Source organism: Pinus tabuliformis, chromosome 4_2 (genome assembly GCF_031772625.1).
Source record: "Pinus tabuliformis cultivar Carrire ecotype Pingquan chromosome 4_2, CPIR1, whole genome shotgun sequence".
NCBI lineage: Eukaryota > Viridiplantae > Streptophyta > Pinopsida > Pinales > Pinaceae > Pinus > Pinus tabuliformis.
Genome location: NC_142304.1, coordinates 1,157,371,788 through 1,157,385,073, shown reverse-complemented (window position 1 = coordinate 1,157,385,073; position 13,286 = coordinate 1,157,371,788). Strand labels below are relative to the sequence as shown.

General features: G+C 39.2%; 1 protein-coding gene across 1 annotated transcript in view; it reads left to right on the top strand.

Annotated features, from left to right (window-relative positions):
* Positions 1-1,540: 1,540 nt before the first annotated feature.
* LOC149173775 (uncharacterized) overlaps positions 1,541-13,286 on the top strand; it is a 33,234-nt gene continuing 21,488 nt past the window's right edge. Inside the window, exon 1 of the mRNA XM_089426825.1 lies at positions 1,541-1,702. Within this exon, the coding sequence (XP_089282951.1) occupies positions 1,541-1,702 (162 nt within the window). The remainder of the gene's footprint in view (positions 1,703-13,286) is intronic.

Here is a 13,286-nt window from a genome sequence, read left to right as displayed (position 1 = left end):
AGGGAAATTAAGAATCCTTTACTATAGACTAGAGGAGAAACTATGGAAGCTAAGGAGCAGTTACTAATTCCCTAGCTAAGATAGTGAAGAGAAAACATTAAGAATGTATAACAGTAAGACAGAGTGCAGTTAAGCAAACTCTGAAATACTATTCAAGTTAAACATTCAGACTTATAAAACATTTAAGATTATGAAACAACTTTAAGGGAGATAAAACAACACAAGAAAATTACTCATTTGTACTCCGCTTTACACATGAATCCCTTAAAATATCTGATCTTTATTCATCAATCCAGCATGCTGGCCCAATCAGTGATACAAAAGATTTTACAGTCTTTGAAAAGATTTCTATTGAAATTGTAAGAATCCACCCCTAATACTTTGAAATATGAAGTATATATACAAAAATATTTACAAAATAACTCAAAACAACTTGAGACTTAAACTAGGGAATAAAAATAGCTTCTTGCATGAAGATAGACACAGATGTTGAACTGCTTCGTGTTGTCCCTTTTATTGTGGTGTTGTTGGTTGTTTCAGTTGGGTTGGAGCCCTTTAAGCTAGCTGATATTTGTATCATTTCTACGTTGGAATCTTCTTTAATTTCATCTCTCAACTGATGCTCTTTGACCCTGTTGCTCTGCTTTTCCCTGTTTTAACTGGTTGCCTTCATTTACTATGCAGTAACTTTCTGATGTAAATTTATTACAGTAAATTTGTCATGTTTTCCCACCATTCCGCACCAAGTAGTTTTACATTCATCATCTTTCGGTAGATTTCATTTGCCTCTGTGTACTTTGCAAAATTTAGCTTAGTGAGGAACAAGTGTTTCACCTCATGCTCTAGGAAAAACAAGTTCTCCAATGTGTCATATAACACTTTGCCTATTGGTAGGGCTTTAATGGCTGAAGAACTTGCTTGTTCCTTAGTCAATTTTCTCAATCTATCTCCATAGTCTAGTTGGGGAATAATCTTATCATTGATGACCATACGACTGGGAAAACCCTTCTCCCTCAAAATCTGAAACTTAACCATGAACCTACCAATGGCTACCTGCATGTTATGGTACTTCTCTTCTAAGTTAAGCATAAGGTTTCTTTTGGAAAGAACCTTCCTAATCTCCAGAATGGCCTTAGTCCTATCTTCTATGTTAAGCTCATGGAGCTCATATATGTTCTTGTTGTTTAGGAAGTGGATGAGTCGATTGGCATCCTCTGGTTTATCCCCTAGTTCTTCCTTTACTTTTTGGATAGCTTCATTAGCTATCTTCACTAATTTTGTCTGCTCAAATATAACTTGAATTGATGGCCAAATATCATTGACAGAGTCAATGATATTGGCCCAGAGCATTTCTTTGGTTTGTCCCAGTGGTTTCTGTAGTGTTAAATCCTTCTCCAGGATTTTGATTCTCTCACCCATTCTCAGTGCCTTTTGTGTTTCTTCTTTTTGCTGGAGTTGGGAAAGTTTACAATTAGTTTCCAAACTTGCTACCTTTTCCTTTAGTCTCTTCATCTCTATAGCCTGGATAGACATCTCTTCCATGGCTTTGACTAATTCTGCTGCTTTCTCTCCCTATGTACCTATTGTTGTTGTAGATTCTGCTGTTACTGGAAATGTTGTGGTAGGTGGAGTTGTGGGTGCCAACGATGCTGCTAGTGTGGAAGGAACTGTTGTAGATACTATGGGGATGATAGTTCTAGAAGTTGTGGCCAAGTCACTTTGCTTCGACTGAATTAAAGTGTCCAACTCCTTCTCTGTCTCCTTGAGTTGATCATTTAGATTCAGGACCAAGTCCATGAGCTCTTCATGTCCTTGTTGTGCTTCTAGGACTTCCTTTGTCTGTGGGTGATGCAGCTGGGGTATCTTTAGCTGCTTCTTGAGTGCAGCAATGTCATCATTTTTCTTTCTAATCACCTACTTTGTAGCTTTTACATCTTTGGGATTGTGTCCCATTTCAATCACTAAGTCCTCTGAGGACTTGATCCTATTATCCTTGGCTTGTGAGGAGGCCTTCTCCAACTAAAATTTTGCTGATATATTGTTTAGGGAGTTTTGTAATTGGTGGGCAGCAATGGCCTTCCTTGTTAATGTGGAGTATATCATCTCCCCTGTTTTTTTGTGTAGTTTAATATAGTCAATGGGATGAATATCCCTTTCCAGTACTTCAAAATACACCTTTTTGAAATCTGATGTTGCTCTTGGCTACTGAGTGGTTGGCTTGATGAAAGTCATTTTCATTTTCCCCTCTTTGATATCAAAGGTTGACATTAGCCTTGTTTAATTAGTGGGGGTCATTTTCGGATATTGGGCATTTGTTTGGGCCTTAAGCCTCTCATTTCTGGCTTTGATCTCTTTGTATCTTTCCTTAATATCTTGGTCCTTATCTACAGGCATTCTAAAGTAAGATACCTCAACACTTTGTTGCCTCATCAACATCTAAGTATGTGATTTGGAGGGCTCCTGCGTACTCCCAGATGGAGTGGTGGGCCTGCTTCTTTCAACCTCTGCATTGGTGACCTCAGCTAAGTCATCAGTGGTGGGCCTGGACCTTATCCTCATTATGAGGAGTTTTCATGACTGGATGGGCACTTGAAGTAGTTGCTGGTTCTTTCGATGGTCCTGTCCTAGTTGACTATTCTGGCTTATCTGATTGTTCTAGCACCTGCAGGAAAGAACCATCATCAAGTTGTTTTTCCAGATCTATTAACTTGTTTTCCACAGCAATTTCAGTATTATCCCTATATTCTAACGTGTTTTCCACCCATTGTAATTGGTTGGCATACATTTCTATCTCAGGGATGCGGTGATGGATATAAGGAGCCATCTTTTTTTTTCTGCCTTCTCTTGCAAATGAAATCCAAGGGATCATATCTCCATATGAAGCTCTGTTTTAATTTTAATCTCTGAAGGATCAGGTCTACCTCCTTTCCAAATTCTCTGCTATTACAAATAAAAGGACCCAAATGGTCTTTGATCTTGAGTTGGGCTTTCTTTTTGGCTTTAACAAAATTTACCTCATCTAAATTTATTATCTGCCTGTAGTACTCCAGGGAAAATAACCTCATTGGGAGGTATTTAGGTAGTTTGTATGGGGCCAGCTCACAACCATAATTTTACCACATAAACAAAGCCACGAATATCCAAAACTCTGTCCAATCCTGGTCTTCCTTGATAGCACAAACCATAATCACTAGTTCCACGCAAATACCGAAAACCCTCTTCACTATTGTCCAATGCTCCTTCCCTGGGTTTGACATAAACCTGCTCAATACTCCCACTGCATGTGCAATGTCTGGTCTAGTACAGACCATTGCATACATCAAGCTACTGACTACACTTGCATATGGAACACGGGAAATATAATCTTCCTCTTCTTATGTCTTGGGACACTGTTCAGCAGATAACTTTACACCTATAGGAATAGGAACCTTCACCAGTTTACTATCCTGCATATTAAACCTCTGCAGTATTGTCTCGACATACTTCCTCTGGTTTAACTAGAGCTTCCTCTTTGTCCGATCTCTTTTAATTTCCATGCCCAAAATATAGTTTGTAGCACCAAGATCTTTCCTGTCGAATTTGGAGGACAATTGGGTCTTCAAATCCTGGATAATTTCTTTGTCATTTCCAACCAGCAACATATCATCCACATACAAGACCAGATAAATAACATGGTCACCAATTAATTTAAAATACACACAGTGATCTGCCTTGCTTCTGGTGAATCCAAGTCCCTGTATAAATGTATTAAATTTCTGATACCACATCCTTGGTGACTGTTTTAACCCATACAAAGACTTCTTTAACTTTCATACCAGTTCTTTCTTACCCTTCACCGCAAAGCCTTCAGGTTGCTTCATGTAGATCTCCTCTTCCAGATCCCCATGAAGAAATGTTGTCTTCACATCCATTTGTTCTACCTCAAAAGAAAAAGAAGCAGCAGATAAAAGTAATCTAATAGAAGCTACCTTGGCAACATGAGAAAAATATCACCAAAATCAATTCTCGGCACCTGGGAATAACCTTTTGCTACCAACCGAGTTTTTTATTTCTCCACCTTTCCTTCTGCATTTGTCTTCTTCTTGAACACCCATTTGTTGCCAATGGGTTTCCTTCCAGCTGGCAACTCCACCAGATCCCAAGCCTCATTTTTGTGAAAAGATGCCATTTAATCAACCATGGCCTCTTTCCAGAGTTTTCCATCCTCTAAATCTACTGCTTCCTTCACAGTTATGGGATCATCATCAATAATAGATAAAGAAAAATTTGAATAGAAAGCAGATAGACTATACCTTTCTCGCTGCCTTCTTTCTCGAACTGATCTTCTCACAACCTTTTGTTTGTGGCTATTCATATTCTGATTCCTCTTCTACTATAGAGTTTGATTCTTCCTCCTTTAGCTCAAACTCTATCTTCTCAGGTTCCTTTGATGGGACTTCATGTTTAATAACATTTTTCACCTCTCTAAACACCACATCTCGGTTGTACACAACCTTCCTTGTTACTAGGTTCCAAAGTTTATAACCTTTTAAACCATCCTTATACCCAATAAAGATGCACTTTTCAAATTTACTATCCAACTTGGTTCTTTTCTCCTTTGGAACATGTACATATGCATCACATCCGAATACCCTCATACGTGAAAGAGAGGGTTTCTTACCAGTCCATACCTCTTGTGGAGTCTTATCCTCCAACGCTGATGAAGGTGATCTATTGACTAGGTAACATTCTGTCTCCACAACCTCCACCCAGAATTCATGTCATAACCCAGTACCACTGAGCATGCTTCTTGCCCTTTCCATCAACGTCTTGTTCATTCTTTCTACAACTCCATTTTGCTCAGGTGTGTATTGAGTAGTCTTCTGTCATGCTATACCACACTTCTTACAGAATTCTTCAAATCCTGATGCAGAAGCATACAACTTAGTAATTTCATTATGTTCTATTTAACTTAGGGGGTCTTGTGTTTTCAAGGAAGTTGGATTCCTATGTATGTATTTATTAATGTTTTGAGTGATTAGAATAGGAATTAATTATATGTTGTGAGGATATTTTTGAATGCTCTCGAACTTAGGCGAACGTGAGTGATGATGAGAGAATTGGAAATCAATTGTAAGTCTTAGACTAGAAAGTGGTGTCATGATTCGTGGAACTAGAGAGGATTCTTAGGGATAACTAGAGTTAAAAGTGGACTTAGAGGATATTCAGGATTTAGTTTAGCAGATTAAGGATCTGAACCAGAATTGGTTAAACGGAAACTTTTGTATAAATGAAAACCTAAAAGGCATAGTGGTCAGTGGGTAGAGTGTTAGTTAGAGTGAGATTAGATAGGTTTGACTGTAAGCCTACGGGCAGAAAAGAAAGGCCACTGATATAGAAGATCAGGCGGAAGAAGAAATTCCTGCGTAAACTTTTGTTTATTAATACAAATAACTCGATCTGAGTTTGTGTGATGTGTATTTGAATTATAAGTTGTGTGTGAACTTGAGTAATTCTGCGTAACATAGGTTGCAGGTGTACAGAACCAAAGAAGAGGTGTAGAGAGGAGTGTTACGGATTTACATACAGATAGTACAGGAGGAAGCCTTTAGTTTTATAGTGAAGGTGAAGGAAGCGTAAAGGCGCAAGCAGATATCGAGTTCAGAACCAATGAAGATCGTCATGCGGGAGCAAATACACAGGCAAAAAGTCGAATGAGTTGTTACATAGTAAGAAACAGAAGAACGTAGCAACGAAGCACAGTCGTTGGATCAATCAGATCAACGAACAAGAGCGAGGGAGATAGATGGCTAATATTAAGTCGCACAAAATAAAGTGAAGAAGATGAGCGGAGGAGATTAAACCCACGTGCTAGAAAAGGATGAAGTGGTCTCGCAAAGGGTAAGCAGTTGCTCACGCGGCCTAAAGGTAATAAATCGTATTTTGTAATTCTATGCGATTAGCCTTAACAATTGACATGTAGCACATGGAGGAAAGAGAAAACAACTTTTCTCGCGTGCCTTCATTCTGATATTGGTCGTGCTTAATTCTGCCCGAGATTGCGCGATAACCGTTGGTTCAAGCGGGATTGATCAACAGTGAAGATCAACCAAGCTTGTTGGCAATCGGGTGATGCGACAGTCATTGGATCAGATAGAGCAGATCAACGGTAGAGATCGTTCGAGGTTAGTTGATGATCGAGTGATGCGATAACCATCGGATCAAGGAATAATATCGGCGGCAGAGATCTAATGCTAAGGAGAACATCGATGTATGTGCAAAGATTCAAAGAAAGGCGGAAAGATAAAGGTTTAAGTGTGGTTATGTAATATTTATATTATATGGGAATTATAATAGAAATAAGCAGAGTTAAGGTTTTGTGGGTTAAGTTTGGGGTTTAACTAAAGTTTATGAAGGGTTGAGTAAGGTTCCGCTTAAAGGTTTATCAAAGCTTTAGACTTTGGATAGTCAAATGAAATGTTTCCGCGTAGAGATTAATTAAGTAGCCTTAAACCTTGATCTAAGAGAAATTTTCCTAAGTAAGGAATCCTTGAAATTCCTGGGACACACATAGTGTGACATGCAATCTTAATTGCATGTTGTGGGTATATGTGGCTTAGGCTACATCATTGGGGTATATGCAGCTTAGGCTAGCATCAAATTCCTTGCTGCAAAACTCTCCACCGTTATCTGACCTCAACACCTTTATTTTCTTCTCTGTCTGGTTTTCCACCAGAGCCTTAAATTCTTTAAACCTCTCAAAGACTTCAGATTTATTCTTAAGGAAATATATCCATGTATTCCTTGAGAAGTCATCTATGAATGATACATAGTACATAGACTTACCCAGTTATAGAACCTTCACAGGTCCAAACACATCACTGTGCACAAGCTTTAATATATGTTTCACCCTCTTACCACCAAAGGGGAAACTCACCTGATTCTGCTTCCCATATAAAAAAAAATTACATAAATAAAAATACAGAGAGCTATTTGTCATATCTTCTACCATACCTTTACTATGAAGTATTCGAAGGCCCTTCTCTCCAATATGTCCAAGTCTTTGATACCACATCATGGTCTTCTCTCCAGAGACCACTAGATTTCCTGCTCCACTTTCAGGAACCACAGAACTGTTGCACCCATCAACAACAGTGCTACCTTATAGCTTGTACAGAGTTCCAATCTAAACTCCCTGCATTAATACCAGTTCTCCCCGAACCATCTTGCAGGTATCCTTCTCGAACATTGTTTTTACACCTGCATCATCCATCTTGCTTATAGAAATCATATGATCTGAATGCGGAAATTACCAAGATCGTTTCTAGTTCTTGTACAAAAATGGAATGCAAGCGTTACTGAAAGATTTATTCGTGTATGTGAGTTAACTGTTAGACATGAAATGATTTTAAGTATAAATCTATGGATGTTTAGATTTAACTAATTCCACATCAATCACATAATAATACCATAGTACCAAAAATTTGTTACGGAGTTCGTCCCTCCTGGACTACGTCTCCGGGTCCGCCTCAGAAATGTGCATCCACTATATTCCTTAAGCCAAAAGAAATATTGCTTACAATGAATCATCAGTTGCACTACTGATGTTGTAGATATGGATCATCTCCTGAAAAGGCTACTTGAATACAGATTCTTATCCTTCGACAACTGAGAAAGGATGAGGATGAATTGCACACTATTACTGAATAACTGAAGCTTTATGGACCTTTGACTGTATGGTGGCTGAACAGAGTTTGAAAATTCGAAGTCGGTCTCATCGATCATCAACATAATTCGACACTGAAACTATGCAAGTAAGGATGTCCTTTGCTCCTTCAATAACCTGCAAAAAGAAACTCTCCACCAATCATATTTGATATGTTCTCCAGAATGTTCACTTCATCTTGAAGTGGAGAACACTATCTCCTTTCCTCTCAAGTCACTCTTCCATCCCTCCTTTATTACAAAGAAACATCCTTTTCTTTTTTATATGGGGAGTTCGTTAAACTTGGCAAATTGAATCCCTTCATATCCTCGAAGAGATATTAAATCCCATTGAACATAGCTCTCTCGGGTTTGTTATGACACCTAGTTTCTTTGGATAATGTTGTTTTTAATAGACAACGCCCTTTTTGCATCCAAAAACCCACTTTAGAACTATATGGTATAATTTTAGCCCTGATGGCTAACTAACCGGGTGGAAGATCTGACTTTCCGCATGTGATCAGCGCAGGTGGGTGCGGATGTAACACCGATGGTTACGGTTTTCCTCTGGCGGTCACTCCGACGGTTCCCATACATCTGTCACATGGAAACCAACTGACTTTTCCCGCTGCGGATATGGCTTCCCTCCGGCGGTTCTGGCTACGTTGACTGGCGGTGCCATGTGAGCAGGCTGACTCCCGGCGGTTACGGTGAACTGCTGGCAACAGTTAAGTTTCAAAGCCTCGCGACTTCGTTGCTCTGTTCACATTACACAGTTAGCCCGTGGTTACGGTCTCCGCACAGTTTACAAGCCCACGGCTTGTTAACCTCCGCATTGCTCACATGCTGCTTGCTCCCTGACACGGTTACGCTAACCCTTACCTGCTAACCGAAAACTGTTGTGTTGTTCACATGCTGGCTGCGATGATTGCGGTTCCGAAAACCATTAAGCCCACGATGGTTGCATAACCCACAGCAAACCTCAAACATTGCGTTGTTCACATGAACTTCTTCCGACGCGGTCTCTACCTGTAGTTTGTACTGTATAATGTTTTGATTGTAATGTTTTACAATGATTTCAAAGCAATAGGCCGAGAGGGTTTAGCACCTTAGTTTATGCATTAATACATTGTCTTAATGTATTAGGATTATAGTATAGGGTCCGACAAGGTTTAGCATGACAGCTTTTACATGGTTTCTCACCTTACCCTAAGTAGATTTTCTTTTGACACCTAGGGTTTGTTCTTAGGATTTTGATTTAGACCAAGGACCTTAAATCTAGGCTTTTAGTCCTTTTTACCTTAGGATTTCTTATCCTTTAAGGTTTGCAAAGTGGACTAGACATTTGACATTCTTAGCACCTCTAAGTCATTACAATCATAACTTGTTGTGTTTTTATGTCACAGGTTTCTATGATGACGTCTTGCTCTGACGCGATGTTGAGGTCGATACTCATGTCGAACTGATGTTGAATTGATGTCGACACTGATGTCGAACTGATGTCGATACCGATATTGAAACTAATGTCAATAGATGTCGAAAATTTCAACTTAAGTCGACGACCATGTTGGTCGAAACACCGGTTGTATTACATTATTGATAATTACTTATTTCAAAATGACCATCTTGGACATTTGGTAATTTTGATGAAATTTTGAGAATCCAAAATTGGATCATCAGTTTTCTGGCCAATGCAGGAATATGTAGAACACCCGGAAGTGTTCTAACCCTTCCACTTTGCAACTTCAACTTTACTTTTCCATGACCAACAATTATAGCCTTCCTATCATCCCCTAAGAAGACATCACCACCATCGTATTTTGCATACTCGTAGAACCACTCTCTATGGGGAGTGAAGTGAAAGGATGCACCTGAGTCAATCAACCATGCCTCATGATCTACATGTGTACTTGAAGAAGCCAAGTACACATCCCCACCTTCATCTGAGGTGGTTTTCACCTCTGTAGATGCAGCATCATCAGATGCCTTTCCTTTGTTATAAGATTTAGATTTACAATCCCTTTTGTAGTGCCCTTCCTTTCCGCATTTCCAGCAAACCACCTTTACAGGTTTTCCTAAAGATTTAGATCTCCCTCTAGATTTAGATCTCGCACTCGATGACTTATTTTTGTTTCTGTTCTGGGACCGTCCTCGTACAGACAAGGCATCACCATTCTGGCTCTCCATATTTTTTTGTCTCATCTCCTCTGTCAGCAAGGATGAGACTATTTCATCAAACTGCAAGGCAGTTGCATTGCTACCTATTGCAATAACCAGACTATCCCATGAATCTGGTAGAGAACACAACAAACTGATGCACTTATCTTCATCTAAAATTTTAATATCAACAAATAATAACTGACTTACCATATTATTAAATGCGTTCAGATGCTCTGTCACCGAGTCTCCATCTTTCATCCTCAAGTTAGACAGCTTTTTCCATAGGAACAATTTATTCACCAGAGACTTAGATTAGTACAAAGTCCCTAACTTGTCCCACAAAGCCTTAGCCGTAGCTCTTTTCCTTCCGATCCAACTTCTTCCACTCTTCATCGGACACTCCCATTGGTTTAGTACCCGGATCTACCACGATCCACTGATCTTTATCCACCAACAAATCCTCCATCTTGAGTTTCCATAACTCAAAACTCTAACCATTAAATTTCTTGATCTCTATCTTTCCACTGCTTGCCATCTTCTTTCACCACCAGAATTTATCTCCCACTGAACGGGGTCTACCACAGGCCCAAGTGAAACCCCTCAGCAACAAAGGCATCCCCTTGAAGCTAAAACATCCCTAATACCAAATGTAGGTTTTAACCCCGTAAAAAAATCACCTACATACGAATTCTAAAACATAGAAAATAAACAATGCGAGATCATAACACATAAAACACATATACACAGAGATTTTCCCCTGGATCCCAAAAACATGACTACCAGCTTGATTTTTCATTATGTTCCTTTTAATGTTACAATACATATTTATACATGCCGAAGCATCCAATACCATGGACCGAAAACCATCACGTCCAAAACCATGGACCGAAAACCATCGTGTCCAAAACCATGTGCATAAACCATGCACAAAACCATAGGTAGGTCCGCCCAAGATAATATAGGGTCCAAAAAAAATTTCCATGGGGCACTACCCAGGACCCTGTAGACGGGGGCTACCCGCCCCCCTCAAACCCCCTGTGACCCTCCCGCTACGCAATCGACGCAACAAAGGGGGGGCTTTGGCCCCCTCTAACCCCCTGGTTAACTACGTGGGCCAGTCGTGGAAAGAATATAACACAACCCAAAAATTTCTAACCAGAGAAGTCCAATGAATGACTGACCAAGGGTTACCTTCACTATCTGTCTTTTGTAAAGGAAATTTAAATTTGCCTGAATGGTAAAGTAGCATAAGGTAAACTAGGACTAACTCATACTTAAATACACCTTCTGCTTTAAAATTGGCAAACTAATCATGGATTAAATTAGCCAAAAACTGAATTTAATTGAAAAGGAGGGAGGGTTGCTTGCCAACTGCAAAAGTAGATGGAAAACCTAACACTACCTCATCTACCCATTGATAACTATGGTATCCGAGCAGTCGGGTTACCATAGAAATCACCTACTTGGACATTTAAGGGAAAATTGAAGCTGGATATGGGGGATTGGTCCTATGTAATTCAACATTTTCAGGAAGAAAATACTAAAAAATCAGGGTTGTCTGCTGGAATGTGAGTTGGTTATATAATTCCATTAGACGATCAATAGAAAAGGGGGCATGGGAGGCCTGATATTTAATATGCAAGGCTTTGCCAATACTTTCAGGGGAGATAGGAAAAATGACTTCGTTGTTATGAGAAATGGCTGCCCTTTGACTCGACATGTATCTTAGGTGGCACCAGACAGAAGACTTAGGAAACAAGTGAGTCTGGGGGGAAACAAATTGTGGGAGAAAGGACACTTAATTCATCACTCTTATCTAAGTATTTTTGTTTTGCCCAATTATGGAGCTCATAGAGGTCGAATTCAGAAAGGGTTTCAGCAATCTTGTACAAGATACCTACTAAAGGATTCTTGTCAAAATCTTGCACTAGAGGAATAAGGGAATTTGAATGTATAGCCTTCCCTTTTCCTTTTCAGTTAGATATCTTGAAAACTAAAAACAAGGAACAAAGGGAAATTACTAGATTACAAAAAACTTGGATTAAAGAAGCTTGGAGGACAGAGTTACCCTTGAAATTGTTGATTTTGTGCAAGGAATTGACTATTGAAGGTTGGAATATGGTAGCAATTTCGTAGTTCATCCTGTGAGATGAATGACAAGAAAAAAGAAATGGTGTACTGGCTCCAGAGGGTCTTTTATAAAGATGGATTTAGTTGTGTAACAACTTTCTTAACGATTATGGAGCAGAAAGGAATTATTTGTAAAATAGATAGGGCGTGGGGTTTTAATGTCTTAACATTCATTTAACAATTGGCAACATTTTTTGAATATTAAACGGGCAAATGACACGGACGGTAGTGGTGGCAGAAGCGGAGTGGTGGGTGGATGATCCATTGGCGGGATATGAATGGCAAAGGGGAAGACATGTGATGAGAGGCAAATGGAAGAGTTGTTGGCGGAAGAGTGAAGGTGGTATTTCGTCACGGGGGGGTTTTGTCGACAGTAAGTGGAATTGGGAGGTGACCCACCGAAATGGCCCAGCGTCTACCACATCTCGTTAGTAGTTTAAGGAGAACTACTTCCCCCCCCCCGACGTCATGTTAAATGTCGAGAGCACGGGGGTGGGGGTTGGGGGGGGGCGGCGCGTGCGAAAAGCCTTATCTGCCATAGGCCTGGGTAGAGTGAATCATCATTGTTGTCTTTGGCACGGTGTTTATTGATAAACGGAAAAATCATTTGGTCGTATTATAACGTGTAAAATAATATTCAAATAAAGTGTAAATACTAAGTTTTAAACCTTATAAAATGACATTTTCACATTTTGAAAGCCGCATTTAAATTTGCTCGTAGGTTTTATTTTTTTGGGATTCATTTCTTTTTTATATTTTTTTTATTTTTTCATATTCATTTTTTATATCCCTTTTTATTTTTTCATTTTCTTTTTCTTTATATATATTTATTCTTTCTTTTCTTTTTGACATGTAAATGTAAAATATAAAACAATGTTACAACATTGACTCCATCTGGGGATTGTGTTTTCCTGTGAGATGCAGAGAACATGTAGATCCATGTGCCTTATCCTTGGGCTATGGAGTATTTGTTGTGAAAAACACACTTGCCATGAAAACTATGGCTGTAACATCTTTCAGTACTGAATATAGTGCTTGAGATATTGTCCATTGACATGAAATAAGGAATATCTTCCTTCTAGGTTCCGTAGAATAAAAATATTGTTTCCTTTGACATCTGCAATGTTGAATGGTCCCAACTAGAGATTATCAAATTTACCATGTTTCCCTTTTTCTTCTCTTCGGGCATCCCATTTCAAAACCAAATCTCCTTCCCTGAAATCTCTTTCTCTAGCTTTCCTATCAAACAAACTTTTCATCTTGTTTTGATATTGATGAAGTTTGTACTGAACTTCATCTCTATTTTCATTTAA